We start from the raw sequence: 23,283 nt of genomic DNA on the forward strand, positions 1-23,283 counted from the left end.
TCCTGTTTCCATCACCTCCCAATAATGCCACCAAATGGTGATGATCCATTAATGAATTAAGCTACTGATGAAGTTAGAGTCCTCATGATCCAGTCACCTTCCAAAGGCCCATTAGCTAACAATGAAGCCTCTGGCACATGATCTTTGAGAAACATTGTAGAACCAACCATCACATAAGTCCACAATCTGCAGGGTGGACTGGCAGTGGGAAATCCAGAAAGATTTGATGATGATGCTCAAGCCCCAGGACAGTCTGCTGCAGAATTCCCCCTTTTTTGAGAGGGTACCTACTTTTTCTCTTAAAACCATCAACTGATTGGATGAGTCCCAACCACATTGTGGGGAGTCATCTTCCCCTCCGCAAAGTCTATCGATTTAAATCTCAACCTCATCTGAAAAATTTCTCCACCAAAACATTGAGAAAAATGTTTGACTAAATCTGGGACTGTGTCCCGGCCAAGGTGACACACAAAATTTACCATCATAAGTCTACCCCTTGTCAACTCTGGCCCATGGGCATCACCTTAAACCATACTTAATCTCTGAATCAATACAGTGACAAGGTTGAAGTTTGGCCTCATGTGATGCAGCGCTTTGTGTACAATCAAAAATGTACTAATCCTTCCCCAGAAGAAGATACAAAGTGCTTGTACTCACTTATTCTTCCCCTTGATATCCTGTAACTTAAACGCTACGATGTAAAGCTAATAAGACTTAAATCCTGTGATGTAAAATCAATATATCTATGTTACCTGATAAGGAAACGAGAGGGAAGAAAGGGAAGATATTTGAGATATACACACACTCACACACATACACAAACATCTTTATAACAAAATAAGGAAGAAACCTCATGACAGTTACAATCCTGGTTCCCATAACTGGTCCCACGTGGTGGTATCTGGTATTTATAACCGTCTTTGTCCTCTACTACCTTTCTGTGGTCCCTTTGTCCTCAGCAAGGACCTCAGCTGGCTGTGGTTCTGAACCTGGCTGGTGACCTAAATAAGCTTCCATTCCTGAGGGGTCTGGGCCACTTGTAGATCTGCCTGGATTGCAATATAGCTTTCAGTTTACTTTATCACATAGCAGTACTGAGCTGCCCTAGATCTCTTGTATTCTACAGACTCTCCCTGCCTCCACTGTGGAGGAGCAGCCCAGTCCCCCTCAGTATTCGGGACCCACACCCCAGCCTCCCTGCCACACCACTCTTGTCTCTGGACTTGGGCCTGAGGATCCAGTATGGCAGAAGGCAGTCTTAGCTCCCAGGTCAGCAGAATCATTGCTGTGTCTCCAACTGCTATATATTGAGATTTTTCTAATGACATTGTTTGTAACAGTGTCAATAATGACATTGCATATAGCAAGAGGCCCCTTCTAAATCTCCTTCCTGACAAAGTGGGTCCTGCTGCCTTCAGCTCACCGTGTCGTTGCTGGGCTATCAAGTGAGCATGGGCCTCAGAGTCTACCGTTCCAGCCCATCCAGAACTGTTTACTGGACTGACTGCTCTGGAACAATAAACCTGTCCCCACTCTCCTGGCGCCAGCCTAACTCCATCCTGAGGCCACAGTCGCAGATATATTTAAATTCCTGGCCCACACTCGCCAGACGCCATGGGCCACCTTGTGCCTGGCTAGCCTTGGCCAAGGGGGTTGTTAAGATGCACAGGAGCTCTTGATGGCCAGGCCTCCGCACAAGGGGGGATAGGCAGCTCAAGTCTTGGCCTGGTATTTGTTATTACATGTCAAAGCCTTATCATAAACATTATCCTACAATGGGCCACCGAGGCTCTGAGGCTCCGTGTGAGAAAGGTTTGTTATTCTAAGGTGGCTTGGGAGTCTGAGCAGCATCAGACTGGGGAATTCAGGGTGACTGAGAAGGAGGCAGAAGTCAGGGCTGGCACTTCATTTAAAGTCTGTGCATTTGTAACCCTTACAGTGATGGCCAGGGACACTTCTTCTCTTAAAATGAGTCCATGTAGTTGGAAACCACATCCAAAAATCCACACACTCAGATCCCTGCTGAGAGGTAGCTGAAAGTCAGTTTTCTGAATGAATGGATGAATGAATGAGCATAGCTTCCCTCTGGTTGAGAGCACCAAGAATGCTCATGAAGGAGAACATAATGTTTTGAAGTCCTGGTGTGGGAACCTGGTGTGGAACCAAATAGGTGAATTTCAAGCCCCAGCTCTGGCCTTCACCAGCTGTGTGGCCTTAGACCTGACTCCCCTTGGCTTCCCATCTGAAAATGAGGGCACTATCACTGCTGGTTGTCTCCTGAGGGAGCAAAGGGAGGCCCTAGTGGGCAGCTGTAACTAAGAGGTAACTCTCCAGATGGGGCACACTGATGACCCTTTAAATGGCCTAGTCATAATTTCCTACCTGCAGCACACCAATACTAAACATTCCTGGCTATTTCACAGAGGTCTAGAAAGAAAATGTGTGTGACAGTGGATGTGGAGAAACATGGATCGTGCCAGTGGACATCTGGAGATCCTACCACAACCTTCAGTTTGGGGCCCTGCAGAGGGCTGAGCTGGGAATCAGAGCACTCAGACTGAACCCCCCTCTGCTTCCATTCACAGTGTCACCTTGGGCAAGCCTACCTGCTCTGGGACCTCTATCTCCTCTCTTCTTTCATATAATGAGGCCATAGGGGAGATCAGTGATTCTCAAGGTGGACACCAGGGTACCCAAGCATGGAGCTCCTGATACAGGGGGCACTGACCTGGCCTGTCTCCCTTACATCAATCAGCCAAGTTACCATTTTTATCTGCTCCACATTAGAGTTCCGAGTAAAGTTCCTTTGGAAAACAACAACAAAAAAGGATTCCATGGCTAAAAATGGTTTGAACTCCTCTGGAGATGACCTCTAGGGCCCCTCCGTGCTCTGAGCTCTAAGCCGGGAATGTTTGGGTCTATTTTCTACTAAGTTTTATTAAACCAACACATATTCAGCACTTACTACCTGCCAAGACTGTTCTTAACACCCTACAGATTGTAATATACTTAATCCTCTAGAACACCTCCCAGCAGTGTGAGGGCCACATAACTGCAGAAGTGACTCCATGAGTTAAGAAGGGTCCAGGGGAGCCATTTCCCCTCCAGCCAGGTCTTCTGACACCTAGGCCAATGACCTCACTGCAGGTCAGACAGTGCTTTGGCCAAGCTGATCCAAGAAGTAGCCAGGCAGGTGTGTGCAGAGGCCTGGTGTGGTCACAGGAAGTCTGTGTCCAAGGCCCTCAGAGGAAGAGACGGGATCAGTTTGACACGGTCACTTTCGTACAAGGCATGGGTGTGTGGGAGGAAGTGCCTGTTGCCATAGCAATGTCCACAGTAACAGGGCCACTGCCTCCTGTAATCCATCCCCAGCCACCATGCTGCCATCGACACCTTGTACCAGATGGCTGCAGATCAGATTTCAGTGGTGGTGGCCAGAGCCCAAAGGCCTGGAGAAGGCCCTGAGATGGGGTGGGGGTGGAGGTCTGACCTCATCTCCAGCCAGCTCATTAGGGAGAGAAGCCTGGGCTTCTGCATCCCATACATCCAGCTCTCCTGCCTAGCTGCTAACAAACTGGGAGGGGATGAGTGGAGTGGCTCTCACAAGCACAAGCTTGGCCCCGATGCCTATGTCAGCAATTTGGCCAGGGCATGCATACCTATTTTAGGAGCTTTTTAAATTCAGATTATGTGTCTTGGTTGGAAGTTCTGCCACATGGTAGTATCCTGCCTCAAAACACAGATAAAAATGCCGAGTTCTAGGGGTTATTCTTAAGGGATTAGCAAGCATCCTTGAACTATAAAGTGGCCACAGCAGATGTCCAGACACTGAAGGAAAGAAGTGACATCTTCTTTACCTGGCACAATCCTGAATGCACAGATTCAAGAATAAGCTGCAGTTACTGACTTCAAGAAGCTGATAGCCTACTGAGGGGCTGGAGCTAAACAGCAATGATAAGGTAATATTCACACCATGGTGGAAGAAAGTATAACACATCAATCACTTGTCACCATAATTATGCTGTGTAACAACAGTGGGGTTTACTGCTCACTCAGCTAGGGCCAGTTGTGGATAGGTTCTATTGATCTTCCTGGGCTCACACGTCTGGGAGTCACCACCTATTTATTAGCTAGGCTAGGTCTCATCCTACAGTAGGCTGACCTGTGCTGTTCTCAAGGCCATGGCAGACATATGTGAAGAAGCAGTAGCACACAAGCGTTTGCCCTATGTTGTAGCTTATGTCTAGATGTCCCTCCAAAGTTTCATGTAGTCACAGATGGGGCTTTTGCAGAGGTGGCTGGATCCAGCTACAATTAAGAGTATGTGATTACTAAATTAGTGTACTGCTGGGTTTGGCATAGTTCTGAGTATGGATAATGGGAAGGTCCACCCTGGGTGTGAGTACTAATGCTCCAAAGCCATGTAGCCTAGATACAATGTAAGGGACAGAAAGTAGACTGCTATGGCCACTTGCTGCTTGCTTTCTCACTACTTCACTGCTTTGCTGCCTTCCTGCCTTCTGCCTGCCATGAACTGTTTCTCCTCTGCAATGCCCCTCTGCCATGCTATCTTGCCTTGGAGCCAGCCTACTATGAATTGAAACCTCCACAAACTGTGAGCTAAATAAACCTTTTCTCCTTAACTTCTGGGCATTGGATATTTTGACTCAGCAGTGTGAAAAGTAACTGAGACACCCTACTTTGTAAAGATTCCTGCCATGCCGTTGCCTGAAGAGAGTCCAAAGTTAAAATGAGAGGGAGCTACAAAATCCCATGGCAAGGAGCATGAGTGCAAGGAGAGGTAAAGATTGGAGGCTATTAATCTTTCAGCTACTTCCCATGGAGACCCAGGGAGCCAAAGGGAGGAGCCTAACCCAGCCATCAGGTGGGCAGAGAACGTCCCTGGAGAAGAAGTCTGGGTGAACCCCAGGTAGCCAAGTGGAGTTTGCAAGTGGGAAATAGAGAATGGAAGGGCAGGATCTTCCCAGCAGACAGAAGGGGGCATATAGAGGGACCAAGGCAGGACATTGTTTTGTTTAAACAACGTGGAGTGGTTTAGTACTGGGAGATATCTTAGTCAGTTTCTCTTTGCTGGGACAAAATACTCAACACTCATAAATTAAAGGAGGTTTCTTTTGGCTCACTTTTACAGTCCCTGGTTGGCTGGCTCCAAGCAGAAATGGCAAGGTAGAAGGGGCTGGGTGAAGGAAAGCTGCTCACATCACAATGGTCAGGAAGAAGAGAAAAAAGGGAGGCTCCAGGAGGGCAATATACCTGTCCAGGTCATGCCCCTAGTGAACTGCCTCTTTCCACCAGACTCCACCTCTTAATAACACATTTAGCAAATCAGTATAGTGCCCTGTGCTCCAATCACCTTTAAACAATGAGGCTTTGGGTGCCATTTTACTTCTAAACCATAACAAGAGGCATGAAGGCCATGTAAGACATGTGGTTATTGACCACGGTGGGGTCCAGGTGCCTACCTTGGAGCTCTACTGAAAGCTAGTCCTATGACCTGAGGACAGGAGAGATGCTGAACATTTTGGACAAAAAAGAAAAAGAAGGAAGCTATCTGGTTTGTCCTTTCAAAAGATGACTGTAACAGAAGAGAATGGATGCTGGGAGGGGCTGTTGTAACGGATCCAGTGGGAGATGCTTGGGCCTGAAAAGGCATGAGCCGAGAGCTTGGGGCCTTTTCATCCATGGCACTGTGCAAACAGAATGAGCAGAGCCTGAGCACTGAGGGAACCAGCTGCAGCTGGGACGTAGATGGAACAGAAGGCCTAAGATCACCTTCTATCATTCTGCATGAGAATCACAAGTTTTTCCGCACACTGGTGGAAATAACCATTAATGATCTGGTTTCCCCTTCCCCTTGACCAACGGCTTTTGGGATACTTATTCCCATGAATCTGGCTCCAGCTCCAGCCTCGTGGATTGAACATGCCTTCCTCTTCCTGGGCCTCAGTTTCCTCATCTAAAATGAGAATACAGGACTAGGCAATCTTCCAGGGCCTTTGTACCCTAGGCACCATGAGAGTCATGACCCTCAAATATCACAGCCAGTTGGGCTGCTCAGGAAATGCCCAGGCAGCCTATGGAAAACAGAGATTCTGATTTTAGAGGGTGGAGCTTGAGCACCTGACTTTTGCATAGCACTGCAGGTGACCCTGACCCCTGACAGCTCTAACTGTGGACAGCTGCATCCCCAGGGCCAGGCACAGTGGCCATAAGACAGAAGAGTTGAGGACACACATGCCTGATGAATGAGAGTGTGGATTAGGCTCTCAGGACCCAGCCCCTCAGGCCTTCCTTGGGTGAAGAGGGCCCTTAGGGTGAGCCTTGGTGCCTAACTGGACTTCTGTTTATGTTTATTCCTGTCTTTGTTTTGCCTTGTTGACATGTGCTTTTAATGAATGACCCTGCTTATCCCAGAATCCTTCTAAGCACACAAAACAAAGGAACCAAGAGAAAAACTCACCCAAAACTTCAGACCCAGTCACAGCAGGGTCCTTGCTTTGCCCGTCATTAGTTAGGCTCTTGAGACCAGGAGCAGGAGGGGGCCTGTGTGCACAAGGGCTGGAGATCAGAGCAAGAGCCAGTGCCCAGAGTGGAGGGTAGAGGAGAAAGTGTGGATGTGTTTGCTGAGCCAACTCATGGTGGGTCCTGCATCCAAGTCTAGAGGGAGGAGGGCCAGTCCGGGAGGACAGCCAGCCCTGAGCACCACCCTGACTGCCCTCTTTTCCCTTGGACAGGTGCTGTTTGCCCTGAACCAGACCCTGCTGCAGCACGAGAGTGTGCGGGCCGGGAGCCTGCAGGCGCCCTACACCACGGAGGACCTCATCAAGCACTACAACTGTGGAGACCTCAATGCTGTCATCTTCAACCATGACACATCCCAGGTGAGGCTCCTCCACTCCACAGCCCGATAGCCTCTGGGCCACCAGCTACAAAGACTCCAAGCCGGGCCCACAGGAACCTACCTATCCTCTCCAGCCATGAGAAGCAGGGGCTACTGTTACCCCCATTTACAGATGGGGAAACTGAGGCTCAGAGAAGGGAAGAGATTGCTCAAGGCCACACAGTTTATTAGCTATTGGATTACCAAGCAATCAATTGCAGCAGCTTGAGCCAGTCTGTGTGACTCCAGGATCTGAGACGCTGGATGCTTAGCCTGTGAAGCCAGGGAGCCCTCTAAAAGGTTCAGTTCAACATCTGGGGAAACTAAGGCCTAGGGAAATGAAAGCCCTTAGTTATTCTGAGGTTGGACTTGAGTCCAGCCCAGGGCTTTCTGCCCAGATCTAAGTCCTAGAGGAAACATTACCACTAAACCAGTAGGGGTCCAGGGTAAATTCCAAAACCCTTCACCTAGCATTGAAGGCCCTCTGGGACCTACCTTGGCCGGCCTTGTCCCAGCCCAGGCCTCCCGCCTTGCTTGTTTTGGGAACCTGTGGAGGATCAGCTCTTCTCCTGATGTAGCTGCTCCTTTCTTGCCTCTGTGCCTCTCCATAGGCTCCTCCCTCCCCTGGGGTCCTCCACTTGGCCAAGGTCAAATGATACCTGCTCTGAGACACCTTCCTGGTCCCTGGATGGAGTTAGTATCCCCAGGCACCTGTGGTCCCAGCTTCCTGAGAAGTGGTGCTTCACTAGCCATTCATTCAAGAAGCATTTGAATTAGGCTGAAGAGGCCACTCCCCTCCTCAGGACAATTACCTGAGCTCCTCATTTCCCTCAGGGTAAAAGCTAGAGATTCTGCAATGGCCCGTGTGCCTGGAGCTCTGTCCCTGCTCCCTGTGCCTGCTCTTCCAGGTTTCTCTTCCCACACACCCCGCAGCGGCACAGGACTCCTCCCTGTTCCTGGAACCCGCCTCACTTGCTTCCACTTTCACACTGACAGCTCCCTCTGTACCCAGTGCCCTTCCCAGGGCCACTCCCGCTCCCCAGCCCCCAGTTTACTCAAAAAACCTCAGTTCAGTGAGGCTGCCCTGTCCACCCTGTTCGAACTGCACCCTGACCCCCAGTCTCACCCTCTCATTTCCTTCTTGTCCTCTACTTTTGCCCTGACCTGGAAGATCCACCCACAGGACATATCCCGACATGTCCACTAGAGACTACTTATGGGACTCCTTCCCACTGGAATGAGAGCTCCATAAGGGTAGGATTCGAGTCTGTTCATTGATATTCATTGATATCTGCCAGCTGGCTGGTCACAGGCCCAGGCTAGGACTGGGTTAATACTGGCTGGATGAATGGGTGAAATCAGCTGTCAATCCCAGGCCCAGTGCTATGCAAAGGAATGTGGTGGGGAACCAGACAGAATGGCCCTGGTGGGGCTCACCCTGTCCCGGGGAGCCAGAGGAGTCCAGAAGTCCTGGCAGCTCACTTTAAGTCTTGATCGAGGGAGCAGCAGTGCTACTAGGGCCTGTGGTAGGGGCAGCTAATTCAGACGAGGTTGGACCAAAAGGAAAGATTTCTGCCAGGTGAGAGGCCATAGAAGACCTGAAGTTGACCATTGACAGGAGAAGGGACGTCCCAGCAGAGAAAGCCGTGTGCAAGCAAGCCAGAGACAGGTAGCAGGGGAGGGCCGAGAGCTCATTCAGGCTGCAGGCATGGAGGGCCAGGACCAGGATGTTCTGTCTGTGCCTGCCACCCTTACCTCTAGGACATGCTCTCCTGAGCACAAGGGTGTGCTGCTCATTTCTGGTTCCCCACTGCCAAGGGCCCCTGAGGACCTGGCACAGAGACTGTCAGTGAGCCGTCATGGTCTGAGCCACTATAGGTTCCATGTGCTTGGAGCAGCTTAGGGGGTGAAAGAGGAAGGAGCTGGAGGCCTAGCTGCAGGAGCTCAGGATTCCCAGGGCTCTGACTCCATAGTGAGGAAGTGAGGGAGGACAGAAGAACCCTCCTGGCACCACAAAGGTTGCGGGATTCTCACTAGTAACTCATGTTGTGGGAAGTCTGCCCTGCGTCATCCACTGGGGGAGAGGCCAGGGGAGCTCTGTGGCAGAGCGGCATGACCCCAGCTCAGAATGAGCTGGCTGTGATGGGGCCAGCCACAGGGAGGCCCTGTCCAGGCTGCAGTTGACCCTAAGCAAAGAAAGGGAGGCATAGGGTGGGGGTGGCAAGCTCAGATGTTCTTTCAGCTGGACTGAAGCACAGATTTGTCCCTGGCAGTCAGGAACTCCATCAGTTACTGTACCTAAAGTGGGAGAGAAGATGCATGGCTCGGCCCACCCAGGTTAGACTAGCAACCCAGCTCCACACAGGAAGCACAGGCAGGACTGGGCCCCTAGCTAAGGGGAAGCCCTGATCCCAGATGTAGGAAAGAGGAAAGCTCAGAGTCAGGGTATCAGGGCTGAAACCAGGGTCTATGTGGGTCCAGCTGTAGTAGTGCTGCATCTGCAGCTGGAGGCCTTGAAGTCTGTGAAGAGCTGAGTATATGAAGGATACAGGGCTAGTCACACTGCTTGCAATCAGGAGGGCTTTGGAGAATGGAAGCTACCTGCTGAGGATGCAGGCATGGGGTGCCAAGCCAACAAACTAGAGCACTTCTGAAAATGTGATTTGCAGGTAGAAACAGGCTGCGCAGGGGTGAAAAAGTCTGGGGAGGATACAGGTCCTGGAGAGTCAAGCCAGGGAGTGATGTAGTCAGAGAAATGCCTCAGGCTCTACCATAAAGGATGATGAAGTGGCTTTTGGAGGCCATGGTAAGACAGATGCAGGGCCCAGGTTGATAACACTGGTGACACCTCACACTTGGCCTGCCTGTCTTCCTGCCCCACTCTTCTTACCTTCAGAAGTGCCTGTGCCCTGGCCTCACAGCCCCAGGTCATGGTACTGCCCAGCACAGGCAGCCCATTCAGAAGCCCTCTTGGGAAGACTGGCTTGGGCCCCCAGACAACCTGAGGTATACAGCAGCCACAGATATGTCTTGTCCAAATTCAGATACTTCTGATAGTGAAATGTAGTTCGGGATCGAAGTAATTGGCAGATGTGGAGCCATCTCCATCTATGAAGCTGGACTGTCTTGGATAAGCCAAGACGTGTGGCATACTATCAACTTTCCTGCCCCTGGGTGTCCCCGTTCCTCATTGCACCCCACAGTGTTCTTGTAGGCATCTCTGACTCTCACTCTGGGCTGTGAGCCTCATCGAGGGCAACAGACCCAGTCTGAGGATGCCCTTTGGGCCTTGGCATGACACAGGGCTAGATCCATGGACGTTCTTAGTAGGTCTCAGCTGAATGAATGGATGTGTAAAGGAAAGGGTTTGTTGAGATTAGTGTCATGAGCAGACTTGAGCACTTGATCATCAGTCCTGGCTGAGCCCTGCCCCTTGTCTCACTCCATCCCAGACCTCACTCTCTAGGACCCTGGGGACCTTACATGTCCTCTTTTAAAATGTTATCATGCATCCTGCACTTAAACTTGTCAAGGGTAATTTAAGCCCCCTGCCAAGCCTAATGATATCATTAATTTGCATCCATCCCAACCCTGGCCCAAACCCAGGCCCCATCCTTGGCACAGAGCCACGACCTATCAACATCAAACCTGCAGAGGGACAAACTGAGGAACCTGAGTGTCTAGCCCAACTCTTTCATGCCTTTGAAATTTAACATTTTGGTTCTTGTCCTTTTCAATTTTTCAGTTCCCTAAGGAATTAGTGGAGATACATCTTTGTGCCAGAGCACATTTTGGTCATAAAGTTCAGGAAGGAGGATTGAGTGTGTCTACAGATCTTAGGGACCCTTGGGAGAGGGCAAGGGGAAGCAAAAAGCTGCCTGCCTGGCTCTCTGATGGTTCTGATGATCATCTACTTGTTATCTTCATCTCCACCCCTTGCCCAAGTCCACCCTTCACTAGCAGCCTGTGACATTTCAGGGGAAGGTGATGAAGCCAGCTCCATCCATTAGGCCAGTGGTGGTGAACCTATGGCAGGTTATTCTTTTTCTTGTAGACAAAAGATGTTAATGTATGAGATGTTTTTTCTAAACTATAACCTCAAAATTCAGATTTAATTGCAGTATTGGCACTTTGCAATAAGTAAGTGGGTTTTGTGGTTTGCAGTTTGGGCACTCTTCTCTAAAATGTTAGTCATCATTGCCCTAGGCTAAGTGTGTAATTGCTGACAATTTATTCAAGACTTCTTTTGTGATATGCACTGTGCTAAGCAGTTTCCAAAGCTCATTTAGACCCAGCTATTCTCCTTTTAGATATCTTCCCAAAAGAGTAAAAATCACATTGCCTTAGTTACTTTTACTATTGCTGGAACAAAATACCCAAGACCCACAAGTTAAAGGAAAAAAGGTTTATTTTAGCTCACAGTTTGTAGAGGTTTCAGTCCAGTTGAGTGGCTCCAAGGCAGGGTGGCATGGCAGTGGGGCATAGCAGAGAAGAAATAGTGTATGGCAGGGCAGGTAGAAAGAAGCAGTGAGCCTTCTTTTTCCTTTTTATTCTATCTAGGCTACAAGCTTATTTACTGGTGCCACCCACACCCAGGGTGGGTCTCCCTATTATCCATACCCAGAACTATGCTAAAACAATCAGCAGACTAAATTACCTATTGCATACTCTTATTCCTTATTCACATATCCTAGATCTAGCCCTGACTATGAGCACAAGAGGCTTTGGGGAGATATCTAGATAAAAGTCATAACAATCATATTATAGGGATACATGTATACCCATGTTTATAGAAGTACAATATGTAATATTTTACAAAGAGCATATATGTCCATCAGTAGATGAATGGATAAGGAAAATATGCTCTTTATATACACTGGAGTATTATACTTCCATAAGAAAAATAAACTTGGCAGAGGTGGTGAACTTTCCGGGCTGCAGTACCACTGCCCGAGTGCTGAGGTGAGCTGAGCAGGCACCAGTAGCACACCACCACCCCCCTCCCACAAATGAGAAGACATATAAGTCTCAAAACCAGATTTCCAGATCACCTAAGGCAACCCCAAAGGGAAACAAGATGGAACAATCTGATACTCAACCACCTGGACTCCCTGAACTGGCAACGAAAGAGGATCTGGAAAAAATGAAATCAAAAATAATTTCTCAAATAACAGCAGAGATTGTGCACATAGTGCAAGATATGATTAATAAAACTAGAGAGGACACAGATAAAAAAAATACAGGAGCTGAGGAACATGATGGAATCCCAACATAGGAAAAAAATGGAATCCATAAAACAGATGCAAACAGATGTCAGGGAGATTAAAAACTCCATTGAAAGTTTACTCAGCAGAATGAGCCAATGTGAGGACAGAATTTCAGATATAGAAGATGAGATTGCCATTACTGCCAGAAAAGAAAAATTTCTTTAAAGTAGTAAGGGACCACAAGAAATCAATCCAGCAGCTGCTAGATGATGCAAAGAAGAATAACATAAGACTGATTGGAGTCAATGAAGAAACAGGAGAGAGTTCAGACCACAAAAAAAAACTGCTCACAGAAGGGATGGCAGAAAACTTCCCAAGCAGGGGGAAAGAACTTGACATACAGATAAGTGAGGCATATAGGACTCCATTTAGCTTTGATCAAAAAAATCTACACATATGCATATAATAGTTAAGATTCCAGAAACTCAACAGAAGAACGAAATTCTACAAGTAGTTAGATAAAAGAAACAAATCACATACAAAAGAAAGCACATCAGAATCACAGCAGACTTCTCAATGCAAACCCTCAGGGCAAGAAGAGCTTGGACTGATGTATTTCAGCCCTAAAGGAAAACAACCTCCAAGCCAGATTGATGTATCCTGCAAAACTATCTTTCAAAATTGATGGAGAAATAAGATACTTTCATGACAAAGAGTACCTTAGGAACTTCATGAATACCAAACCAGCACTCCAAAAAATTTTGCACAATATCCTAGCAAAAGACAATGAGGATCACAACCCCAGAGCCCAGCAGAATGAATCAATCAGGCACAACAAGAAATAAAACCAAAAGAGGGAGAATCCAACAAGAAGAAAAAGTCATGAAGATGATAAGTTAATACATATCACTTATAACCATCAATGTTAATGGTCTCAATTCACCAATCAAAAGAAATAGACTGGCAGAATGGGTCAAGAAGCAAGATCCAACACTATGCTGCATACAAGAAACACACTTAGTTCAAAAAGAAACTCATAGACTGAAAGTGAAAAGGTGGAAAAAAAAATACTCCATGCAAGGGGAGCCCGAAAAAAAGCAATAGTAGCCATGGTCTTTGCAGATCAAGTGGATTTCAAATGAACACTGATTAAGAGAGACAACGAAGGACACTATGTCCTTGTAAAGGGAACAATCCAAGAGGAAGAGATGACAATCATAAATATATATGCACCAAACACTAGTGCACCCAACTATATAAAACAAATACTAATGGACATGAAAAATCAAATAAGCACTAATGCAACAGTAGTGGGGGAGCACAATACCACACTGTCACAAAGAGATAGATCAACTAGACAGAAAACAACCAATGAAATACTAGAACTCAATTAAACTCTTGAACAAATGAACTTAACATATGTTTACAGAATATTCCACCTCACAGAATGAAAATACACATTATTTTCAGCTACACATGGTTTGTTCTCCAAAATAGACCATATACTCACTCATAGAACATGTTTAAGTAAGTGCAAAGGAATTGAAGTTATCCCCTGTATATCATCAGACCACAGTGCAATGAAATTGGAGACCAATAGCAAAAGAAACCACAAGAAATTCATAAACACATGGAAATTGAACAACACACTTCTGAATAACCAATGGGTCACAGAGGAAAATAAGAAGAAATCAGACAGCTCCTACAATTAAATGACAATGCCAATAAAAGATATCAGAATCTATGGGACACAATGAAAGCAGTCTTAAGAGGGAAATTCATAGCAGTGAATACCCAAATTAGGAAAACAGAGCAAGCCCAATTAAACAAGTTGATGCTGAACCTCAAGCTTCTAGAAAAAGAAGAGCAGGACAAACCCACAGCCCATACAAGGGAGGAAATTATAAAGATCAGAGCAGAAATCAATGCAATGGAGACTAAGAGAATGATACAAAATATTAATGAAGCCAACAGTTGGTTCTTTGAAAGAATCAACAAAATTGACAAACCCTTAGCCAATCTTATCAGAAAAAGGAAAGAAGAGGCCCAAATCCATGCAATTAGGAATGAAAAGGATGAAATTACAACAGACCCAGCAAAAATCCAGAGGATCATCAATACCTACTTCCAAAACCTATACGCCAATAGGATGGAAAACACAGAAGAAATGGACAGATTCCTAGATATGTATGAATTAACAAAGCTCAACCAAGAAGACCTAAATATTCTAAACAACCCAATATCAACCAATGAAATTGAAAATGTAATTAAAAACTTATCAACTAAGAAAATCCTGGGCCCTGATGGCTTCACCATTAAATTCTAGAAGACATTTAGAGAGGAACTACTGCCACTATTGTTTAAACTCTTCAATGAAATTGAAAGGGAAGCAATACTCCCAAATTCATTCCTGGAAGCAAGCATCACCTTGATCCCCAAAGCAGAGAAAGACCCAACTGAAAAACAGAACTATAGGCCAATCTCTCTAATGAACATAGATGCAAAAATCCTTAATAAGATACTGGAAAATAGAATGCAGAAGATCATCAAGAAGATCATACACCCTGATCAAGTGGGATTCATCCCAGAGATGCAGGGATGGTTCAACATAAGCAAATCAATCAATGTAATACACTATATCAATAGAGCCAAGGACAAAAACCATATGATCATTTTCATAGATGCAGAAAAAACATTTGACAAAATCCAACATGCATTTATGATAAAAACCCTATAAAAATTGGAATACATGGTCTCTACCTCAAACTGATAAAAGTCATCTATGAAAAACCAACAGCCAGTATCATAATAAATGGTCAAAAACTGAAATCCTTCACACTAAAATCAGAAGCAAGACAAGGATGTCCACTATCACCACTCCTGTTCAATATAGTTTTGGAAACATTAGCTACAGCAATTAGACAAGGGAAAGAAATAAGAGGAATAAAGATAAGAAATGAAGTCAAACTGTCATCATTTGCAGATGACATGATACTCTATATAGAAGACCCCAAGAACTCCACCAAAAGTCTTCTAAACTTAATAACCGAGAAATAGGACAAACAATTCCTTTCACAATAGCATCCAAAAAACTGAAATACCTAGGAATCAACCTAACAAAAGAAATCAAAGACCTCTTTCCTGAAAACTATAGTACTTTGAAAAAAAAGATTGAAGGGGATATCAGAAAATGGAAAGACATCCCTTGCTCCTGGGTAGGAAGAATCAACATACTGAAAATGGCCATACTTCCAAAACTGCTATATAGATTCAGTGCAATCCCAATTGAAATTCCAGGAGCATGCTTCACAGACTTTGAGAAAACAATCCAAAAATTCATTTGGAACAAGAAGAGACCCAGAATAGCAAAAGCAATTCTAGGTAACAGAGACATGGCAGGAGGTATCACAACCCCCAACTTGAAACTATACTACAGAGCTACTGTGATAAAAACAGCATGGTATTGGCAAAGAAACAGACCTGAGGACCAGTGGAGCAGATTAGAAGATGCAGAAAAACTCCAGGCACACTCAGCCACCTCATCTTTGACAAAGGAGCCAAACACCTGCACTGGAGGAAAGATAGCCTCTTTAATAAATGATGCTGGAAAAATTGGGTTTCAACTTGCCAAAGATTAAAACTAGACCTATATCTCTCACCGTGGATTAAACTAAAATCAAAATGGATTAAAGATCTAAATATTAAAATAGAAACACTAAACTGGCTGGAAGAGAGTTTAGGAAGAACTCTTGAAGACATTGGTGCAGGAAAAGATTTTATGAACAAAACCTCAGTTGCCTGTGAACTAGCACAAACAATCAATAAGTGGGATCTCTTCTTACTAAAAAGCTTTTGCACAGCAAGAGAAACCACCAGCAGTGTGAACAGACAACCCACAATGTGGGAAAAATTTTCACCAGCTGTCCCTCAGATAAAGGTTTACTATCTCGAATCTATAAAAAACTTTAAAAAATCAGATGTTCCAAATTTAAAGACCCAATGCAAAAATGGGCATCTGAAATGAACAAACATTTCTCAAAGAAGTAGAAATAGCAAATAAACATATGAAAAAATGTTCAACATCGCTGGTCATTCGAGATATGCAAATGAAAACAATGCTGAGATTCCACCTCACCCCAGAAAGAATGGCTACTATCAAGAAATCAACCAATAACAAATTCTGGCAGGGCTGTGTGGAATGAGGAACACTGCTCCACTGCTGGTGGGAGTGTAGACTGTTGCAACCACAGTGGAAATCAGTATGGAAATACCTCAAGGAACTAGGATTGGAAGTCCCATTTGACCCAGCTATTCCCCTGCTGGGTATCTTCCCCAAAGAATTAAAAGAATCATACCACAGTGATATATGTGTACCCATGTTCATAGCAGCACAATTTGCAATAACTAAAACTTGGAAGCAGCCCAAGTGCCCATCAACTGGAGACTGGATAAAGAAAATGTGGGGTTTCTATGAATGGAGTACTACTCAGCCATAAAAATCGAGAAATTAGAGACATTTATAGCTAAATGGATGCACCTTGAGGCAATACTCTTAAGTGAAATAAATAGGACACACGTGTAAATACCGAATAGTTTCTCTAGTATGAGAAACTGAAAGTGTAAATAAAGACTAAAAGGTATAATAGGTAATGTGAAATAGGAAGAAAAGGGGCAAAGGGGAAGGGAAAGTAGAAGGGTTAGGGGAATGGATAGAAGGGAATAGAATTAATATGAGAAAATTAAAAAATGGAAACAAAGTCTTTGAAATAGTCTTTGTAAGTGATGGAGGGGTTGAAGGGAGGGCAGGGGAAGGGAGAAAAATAAGAACCAAGAGAGATTATGCAAAGGTGCAAATTTCCAGTGATGAATGTCATTATATTGTATACCTAAAATGTACCAATAAAATAACATTTTTAAAAAAGTTTAATTTAACTTTCTGTTCCTTTCTCCAGACAATTGTGCTGCTTCTGTTCTTCTATTTTGCTGCCAAATCCGACCCCATACCCCAGCCCAAAAAAGTGAGTTGGCATCAGGGAAATGTGTGCCTTGAGGCACATTGACAATTAATAAGAGCTTGGTAAATCCTGTAAAGAGAGAGATTTTGCTTTCAGTTGGGTGGCTCATGTTAGAAGTCAGTTGTAGAGTTTGTATATAATCATTTTCCCTTTCTCTTTAACCCCACGTATCCCTTCCTCAGCATTATCTTTATCAGACCCTGTTGCCTTCATAAACAAAACAAGGAGGAAATCCAAAATGCTGAAATAGGATAGATGCTAAGCCATTGTAATAAAAGTGTGAGAGGTAAAAAGGGATATGATACGTGGTTTTCTGTTAAAAAATAAAAAGAAAGAAAAAAAAAGAAAGAAAGATAAACTTGAGGCATTCATAGGTAAATGGATGCATCTTGAGAACATAATGATAAATTAAATAGGTCAGACACACAAGCTCAAATATCAGATAGTTTATCCCATATGAGAAAGATATATATATATATATATATAGAGAGAGAGAGAGAGAGAGAGAAAGAGAGAGTATAATAGAAGAGAGATAAATACAAATTAAGAGTTCAACTATTTTCTCAAAATACAAATTCCATTGTTTAAAAAATATTTCAACATATATGCTAATTGTTTCATTTATAATACTAGTTTATTTTAGTTTATTGAAAAGAAAGTTTGTGTTATCTGTTTTTTGTAAGAATATTTTTGCTTTATGTCTTGTACTCTGAGTACCGAGTTTGAAGATAACAATTCACAGTATATTAACTATTGTTATCCATTTATTATTTGATTATGAAATTTTGTTTTATTGTTTCATAAAATAAAAAAAATTGAGCCCAACTTGGGCAATTTAAAAACAAACTTATTTAATTCCTATAAAAGTGTATATTTCCCTGATATTACCAATTTGGAACCTGAGTCTCCGAGCAGCCAAGTAACTCTCTAGTAAGATTAGCTAGTAAGCAGCAAAAGAGCGATTCCAACCTAAGTCATCCCCACCATCGGACTTTGAGGACTTGCCTAATCTTTCTGTTGCTACCGCCTCTCCACTCATTCACTCAGCCACTCGTCCACTGAACTAGTATTTCTTTGCGGTACAACATGGTCTCGAACTGTCACCCCCACACATGAAATGGAGAGTGGCCTTCAAGAGTCATGTTTCTACAAATAACGTTGCGCGTCATGGCCTCTCTGTTTCCTCTCCCACACAGACGCCTTTGGGGTTTTCTATAGCTGGATCAAGTCAAGCATGACCTGTTTTGTCAGGGTGGCCTGTCGCCCCTTCCTTAGTAGGGAATTCACAAGGATGGTAATAACTCCATGCCGCATTTATCCACTGGCCAAACAAAAAGTCCCTGGGCACCAGCTCTCTGCTGGCCCATTGGGAACTAAGTGTTCCTACATACAGCTATGCAAGTCATACGTTATATAAGTCAGGAGACACCAGTCAAATCATTGTTTTATTCATCCAGACAGTGAATCCTACTTTTCTAACAGGAGCCCAAAGTGCACTTCTCACTCAGAAACCCACTGATCCTCAGCCAGCACACAGCAGATGTCTCAGCCTCCTCAGTCCCTTAGGGTTCAGTCTTTGTTACCTCCTCCATTTCCTCTGAAAGAGTGTCAGCAGCTCAGTGGTGACTCTAGAAGCCATGTGATTGGGCTGCTTGACCTTTCTAGCAGCTAAAACCTGCAGGAAATTAGTCGACACCATCCAACAACCTTGTCCATCAGCCAGTTAGCCCTGGTGTCTTCTGCTGTGTGCCTGGGTGAGGGGAGTTGGAGAAATAGAAGAGAGAATGAAAGGTGGAAGACATCACGTGAGCAAGAGCTTGAAAGTTGTAATGATACTGACAGGTTGTGATGAGAGAGAAGATACATTATGACTCAGTCCTGTGGTTTCTTTAATGGCCTCACATGTGTTTTAGAGGAGATGATGCTGGAACATCTCGACCTGCCATCCAGGTTGCAAGGGTGAAATGTTGGCAGGGAAGAACACGAGAAGGGCAGCTGAGGTCAGGAAGGGGCAACATGACCTCATGTTCAAGTTCCAAGGGCACCTGATAGCCCCAGCCAAGCACTTGTGACCCAGAATGAGGAAGGTCCCATCCCTGAACTCTGGAAGCCCTCTGCCTAAGTCAACAGCACATCCATGAGGTGGTTGCCAGTCCATGGGGCTGGGTGTGCAAGGGAGGTGATGGTGCAGGGCCCAGAGCTAGGAAAGTTGCTCAGTTCCAAGGCAAGATGTTGAATAAGCATCATCTTGGGGGCTGCCGTGGTCCTGGAGTTAGTTTTTAGGAAGAGACTGTGGGGTTGGGTTGTTTCTTGGCAGGTAGAGGAGCCAGGGGTGGGTAGATGTTAACTTTGACATGGGAAAAACCACAGGTGATGGATGACTCCTCCCATCTCTATAGTGTGGCACCCTCTGAAGCACACATTATCTTCACAAAAATCTCAGTGCCATCTTATAAATGAGAAAATTAGTACTCAGGAAAGTGAATAACTGACCCAGCACCACATAGCATCAGAATAGGGGCTGAAGCTCAGGTCAGCCTAAGCCCACCCCATGGCCTTCCTGCTACACCGGACAGTTTGGCTGACTCTCCATACCCTCTTGCTGATCTGAATTCCTGGCATATGCCAGTGCTGGGCTCAGGGCTGAAATGAGAACTGTTGAGTCCCAGTCTCCCCGGACCTCAGCCTCTGGGAGCTGAAGCTAAACCAGACAGACACATGGGAGTTGTCCGTGGGAGTCCAGCTGCTGGGGCATTCAGCCACTCTACTTGCATGTCCTGGGATCTTCTCCACTCTTTCTGGCTTCACCTGTAAAGCAGGAGCAGCAGTGCTGTTCCCAGTGGGTTTGGGGATAGATGAGAAACACATATACAACACGATGTCCCGTCAGCCCAGGAAAGGTAAATCGCCAACCCTGCCCAGCGTGCACTTTGCCCCACCCATCAAGAACTGAAGGCAGCCTCTGTCTTGCCTTTGCAGCTGCCCAACTTTATCAACACCACCCTCCCACCACATGAGCAGGTGACAGCCCAGGAGATCGACAGCTACTTCCGCCAGGAGCTCATCTACAAGAGGAACGAGCGCATGGGGAAGAGGGTCATGGCCTTGCTGCAGGAGAACGAGGACAAGATCTGCTTCTTCGCTTTTGGAGCAGGTTTGGCCCCCTGACCTCCACTCCATCAAGGAAAAGCCAAGTCCCAGGAGGGTGCAGGACAGCTGCATAGTGCTGGGTGGCAGCTCTGGGACCCAAGCAGCTCCCCGATATGGTCAAGGTTCTTTACTAACTGTTCCTGTAGGCCAGGGAAGTGACCTGTGCCTAGTCCAGGAGGATTTCCATGGCTCCTTCAAACCCCAGGTGGCCACACTCAGCAGAGACATGACCAAGGCCACTGGAGCCCTGGCCAGGGAGGAGGGTACTCAGCCCATCTTGGCCCTTGCTCTTGTTGCCTGCCATTTGGGCTGAAAGGATTCACCTCCTATCTTGTGAGAATTAAGAGATGGCATATAGCTGTGCTCACCATGCCTGTGCCACACTCGTTGCTGCTGTCCCCTGCCTCTCTTTTCTTGGTCTGTCAGGCGCACACACCCTCCACATCCAGCAGTCAGCCTAATCCACTGGACCCTCGTGGACATGCTGATTTCTTAATGAGATGTGTCCACTATTTGATGTCTGTGGCCCCCTTTAAGCTCAAGTACTCCAAGGGCAGGAGCCAGAGGCACATCCACCTAGGCCACCGTTCCCTCCTCTACAGACCCCAGCACGGTAGAGGCACATAAGAGGGGCTCAGGCATGCATACCAGCCCTGTGGGGCAGCCTCCTCAGGGCCACCTCAGCTGGACAGAAAGAGCTCTGGGCTCACACTGGAGCTCACACGGCCCATGGCGGCCTCTGCCAAGTCCCTTCCCCTCTCATAGCCTCAGTCTGCTCATCTGAACAGGACGAGCAAGGACTCGCTTGGATTTTCTAGGATTCCAGGGGTTTTCCACATGCAGATGTCAGAGAAGGGGGCTCTGGAAGAGCCAGTGGGAGCAGGACCTTGACTGAAAACCTGGAGAGAATCGGGCCACCCTTTTGCAGTGGGACACCTGCCATAGGCCTGGCATGAGGCAGGACCGCTCTGAGGATCTGTTCAGGGAAGTGTCCCCAGCACCTGCCTTCCCTCCTCCTCCGGCTCACCCTGCACTAGAACAGCCTCAGCTGGCCTCACAGGGGAGCCACCCTGAGTCAGCCTTCTTAGGCCTAGGAGGAGCCCCCAGCGGGTACAGCCACTGTGAGAAGCGGCTGCCTCACCTGACTGGGTGGACCCCCCACCCTACCTGCCCCAGGGCCCAGGACGGAGTCACCCAGGCCCAGAGAGCCCCAGAACCAGCTCCCTTCTACAGTTAGGGAAGCTGAGACTAGAAAAATGAAAATCAGCAGCACGGACAGCCCTGGAAACTGACTTGTTTTTCCTGAAACTTCAAGTCCATGGGGCATCAATGCCCACTCAAGCACCAGGTGAGCCTGAAAGCACCATCCTTAACCCCAGGGTCTTCCTTCTCCAAAATTCAGTCAATTGCTGATTGGTCCTATTGATGGGCACCAGAAAGACCACCATTCACTCTGTCTGCCCACCCTGCTGCTGTCTCGGTCCAAGCTTCCATCACCTCCAGCCCCAGACTGCTCCCCACACTGACTGGCGAATGGTGCTGTCTTTCTCCCCTTGGGCAGTGGGAGGGCAGGCTCCACTTAGTCATCACCGTGCCTTTGGAAGTGTGCCCCGGGTTTTGACCTGGTGCGTGGCTAAGAGTGAAGGAGTGAAAGAATCAACAGATGAATGAATGCTGAGCACAGCCTCCCATCCTGGCCTCCTCTGGGCCTAGTGTGCTCATTAGGCTAGAGCAGTAGAAAAGTCAGGGCACAGAGAGCCCAGCCAGGGCCCTTCGGGACCCCGCCATCCATCCATAAACAACAGCTCTGAAGCCATGTGCAGATCGGGCCTGCTGGTGGTTGCTGCTTCTCCAAGCTCAGCCACACCTGGAACAAATGGCCCACTCTGTGCAGCAAATCTTTCAACCCAGGACTTGACAGCCTGCCCACCTCCTTATAGCCATGGGCAAACTGAGGCCCACTGGAGCAGGAGCGTGGCAAAGTTCACTGTGAGATGGAGACAGATCCAGGACCAACCGACAGGCCCCAGACCATGTGTTACCATGCGCAGGGCACCAAGCCAGCAGAGCAGAACTGTTAGAGTCAGTAAACTGTGGCACATTCATGTCCACAAGCAATCTGAGTGAGAGGAGCCCGCCTGCCTCATTTGCTCTGATGGGCATGTCACTCCCGAGTCCCCACCCGAAGACAGCTGCAGGATTTATGTGCAGGGCCACATACTCCCTCTGTGCACTACCACTTGCAATCACCCCATCCTTTCCTCTCGCTCCGGTCTGCTGCCTCTTCAGGTCCATCTCCGAGCCTTTCCGGACTGCTAAGCAGAGACCCTGAGGGCTCAGTGGGCCACTTGTGGCTCCTTCCCTGCTGAGTCCTCTGAGAAAGCAGAGGACTCCCAAGGCTGTGGAAGAGAGGCAGGGTCTATGCTGCTAGGAAGACATCTAGCCAGTTCTAGGTGTGTTCAGCTCTCTCTCAGTTTCTCAGAGCCAGACTCCATGGGTGTCTCATAGGAAACAGCAATGTACTCGCGGGCATCCCAACCGCAGCAGGTGTCCAAGCCAGGCCCTACACAGTTCTGCCCTCTCACCACAGTCCCAGTTTGGGGGGTCAAGCTGAAGCCCTGAAGGCTCTGTAGCCCATAGTTCTGAGAGGAACCCAGCAAGCAAAAGTAAAAGCTTGAGCCTTCACCTGGCTCCTCCAGGGCTTCTTAAGACTCACCCCTACCCACCCAAGGTCCAGAATCCCCTGAGAGCCTGTGAGGACAGCCCAGCCCGCCTCAGTGCTGCTCTCCCGGGACGTCAGTACATAGAGAAAGAGTCTTAGAGACAAGCGAGCTGGCTGCAAAGCATGGCACTATAGCTATCAGCCGGGGTACCCAGGAAAGCCATTCGCCTTAAGGCCCTGCTCTGTCATCCATAAAATGGGGATAATGGCTGCCTCTTTGCATTATGCTGGACTCACTCATTTTAGATCATAGGATTAAAACTGTCTATCATGATGGAGTGATTCTTA

General features: G+C 46.8%; 1 protein-coding gene across 10 annotated transcripts in view; it reads left to right on the forward strand.

Moving 5' to 3' along the window:
• The window catches only part of Trabd2b (TraB domain containing 2B), a 273,194-nt gene that overhangs the window by 168,515 nt on the left and 81,396 nt on the right, over nucleotides 1-23,283 (forward strand). For 8 of the 10 annotated variants that reach the window (XR_015452645.1, XR_015452646.1, XR_015452647.1 and 5 more), the window contains 3 exons: nucleotides 6,756-6,902; nucleotides 17,061-17,126; nucleotides 20,103-20,277. Coding sequence is in view for 6 of the 10 variants with exons in the window: in XM_021247938.2 (XP_021103597.1) it covers nucleotides 6,756-6,902; nucleotides 17,061-17,126; nucleotides 20,103-20,277 (388 nt within the window). In the remaining 4 variants the exon portion in view is untranslated. The remainder of the gene's footprint in view (nucleotides 1-6,755; nucleotides 6,903-17,060; nucleotides 17,127-20,102; nucleotides 20,278-23,283) is intronic. The other 2 variants (XM_021247939.2, XM_004869300.3) reach the window with 1 other exon arrangement.

The sequence above is a fragment of the Heterocephalus glaber genome, unplaced genomic scaffold (genome assembly GCF_053883595.1).
Source record: "Heterocephalus glaber isolate CG9 unplaced genomic scaffold, H.glaber_assembly_v1.0 deba00001451, whole genome shotgun sequence".
NCBI classification, from domain to species: domain Eukaryota; kingdom Metazoa; phylum Chordata; class Mammalia; order Rodentia; family Bathyergidae; genus Heterocephalus; species Heterocephalus glaber.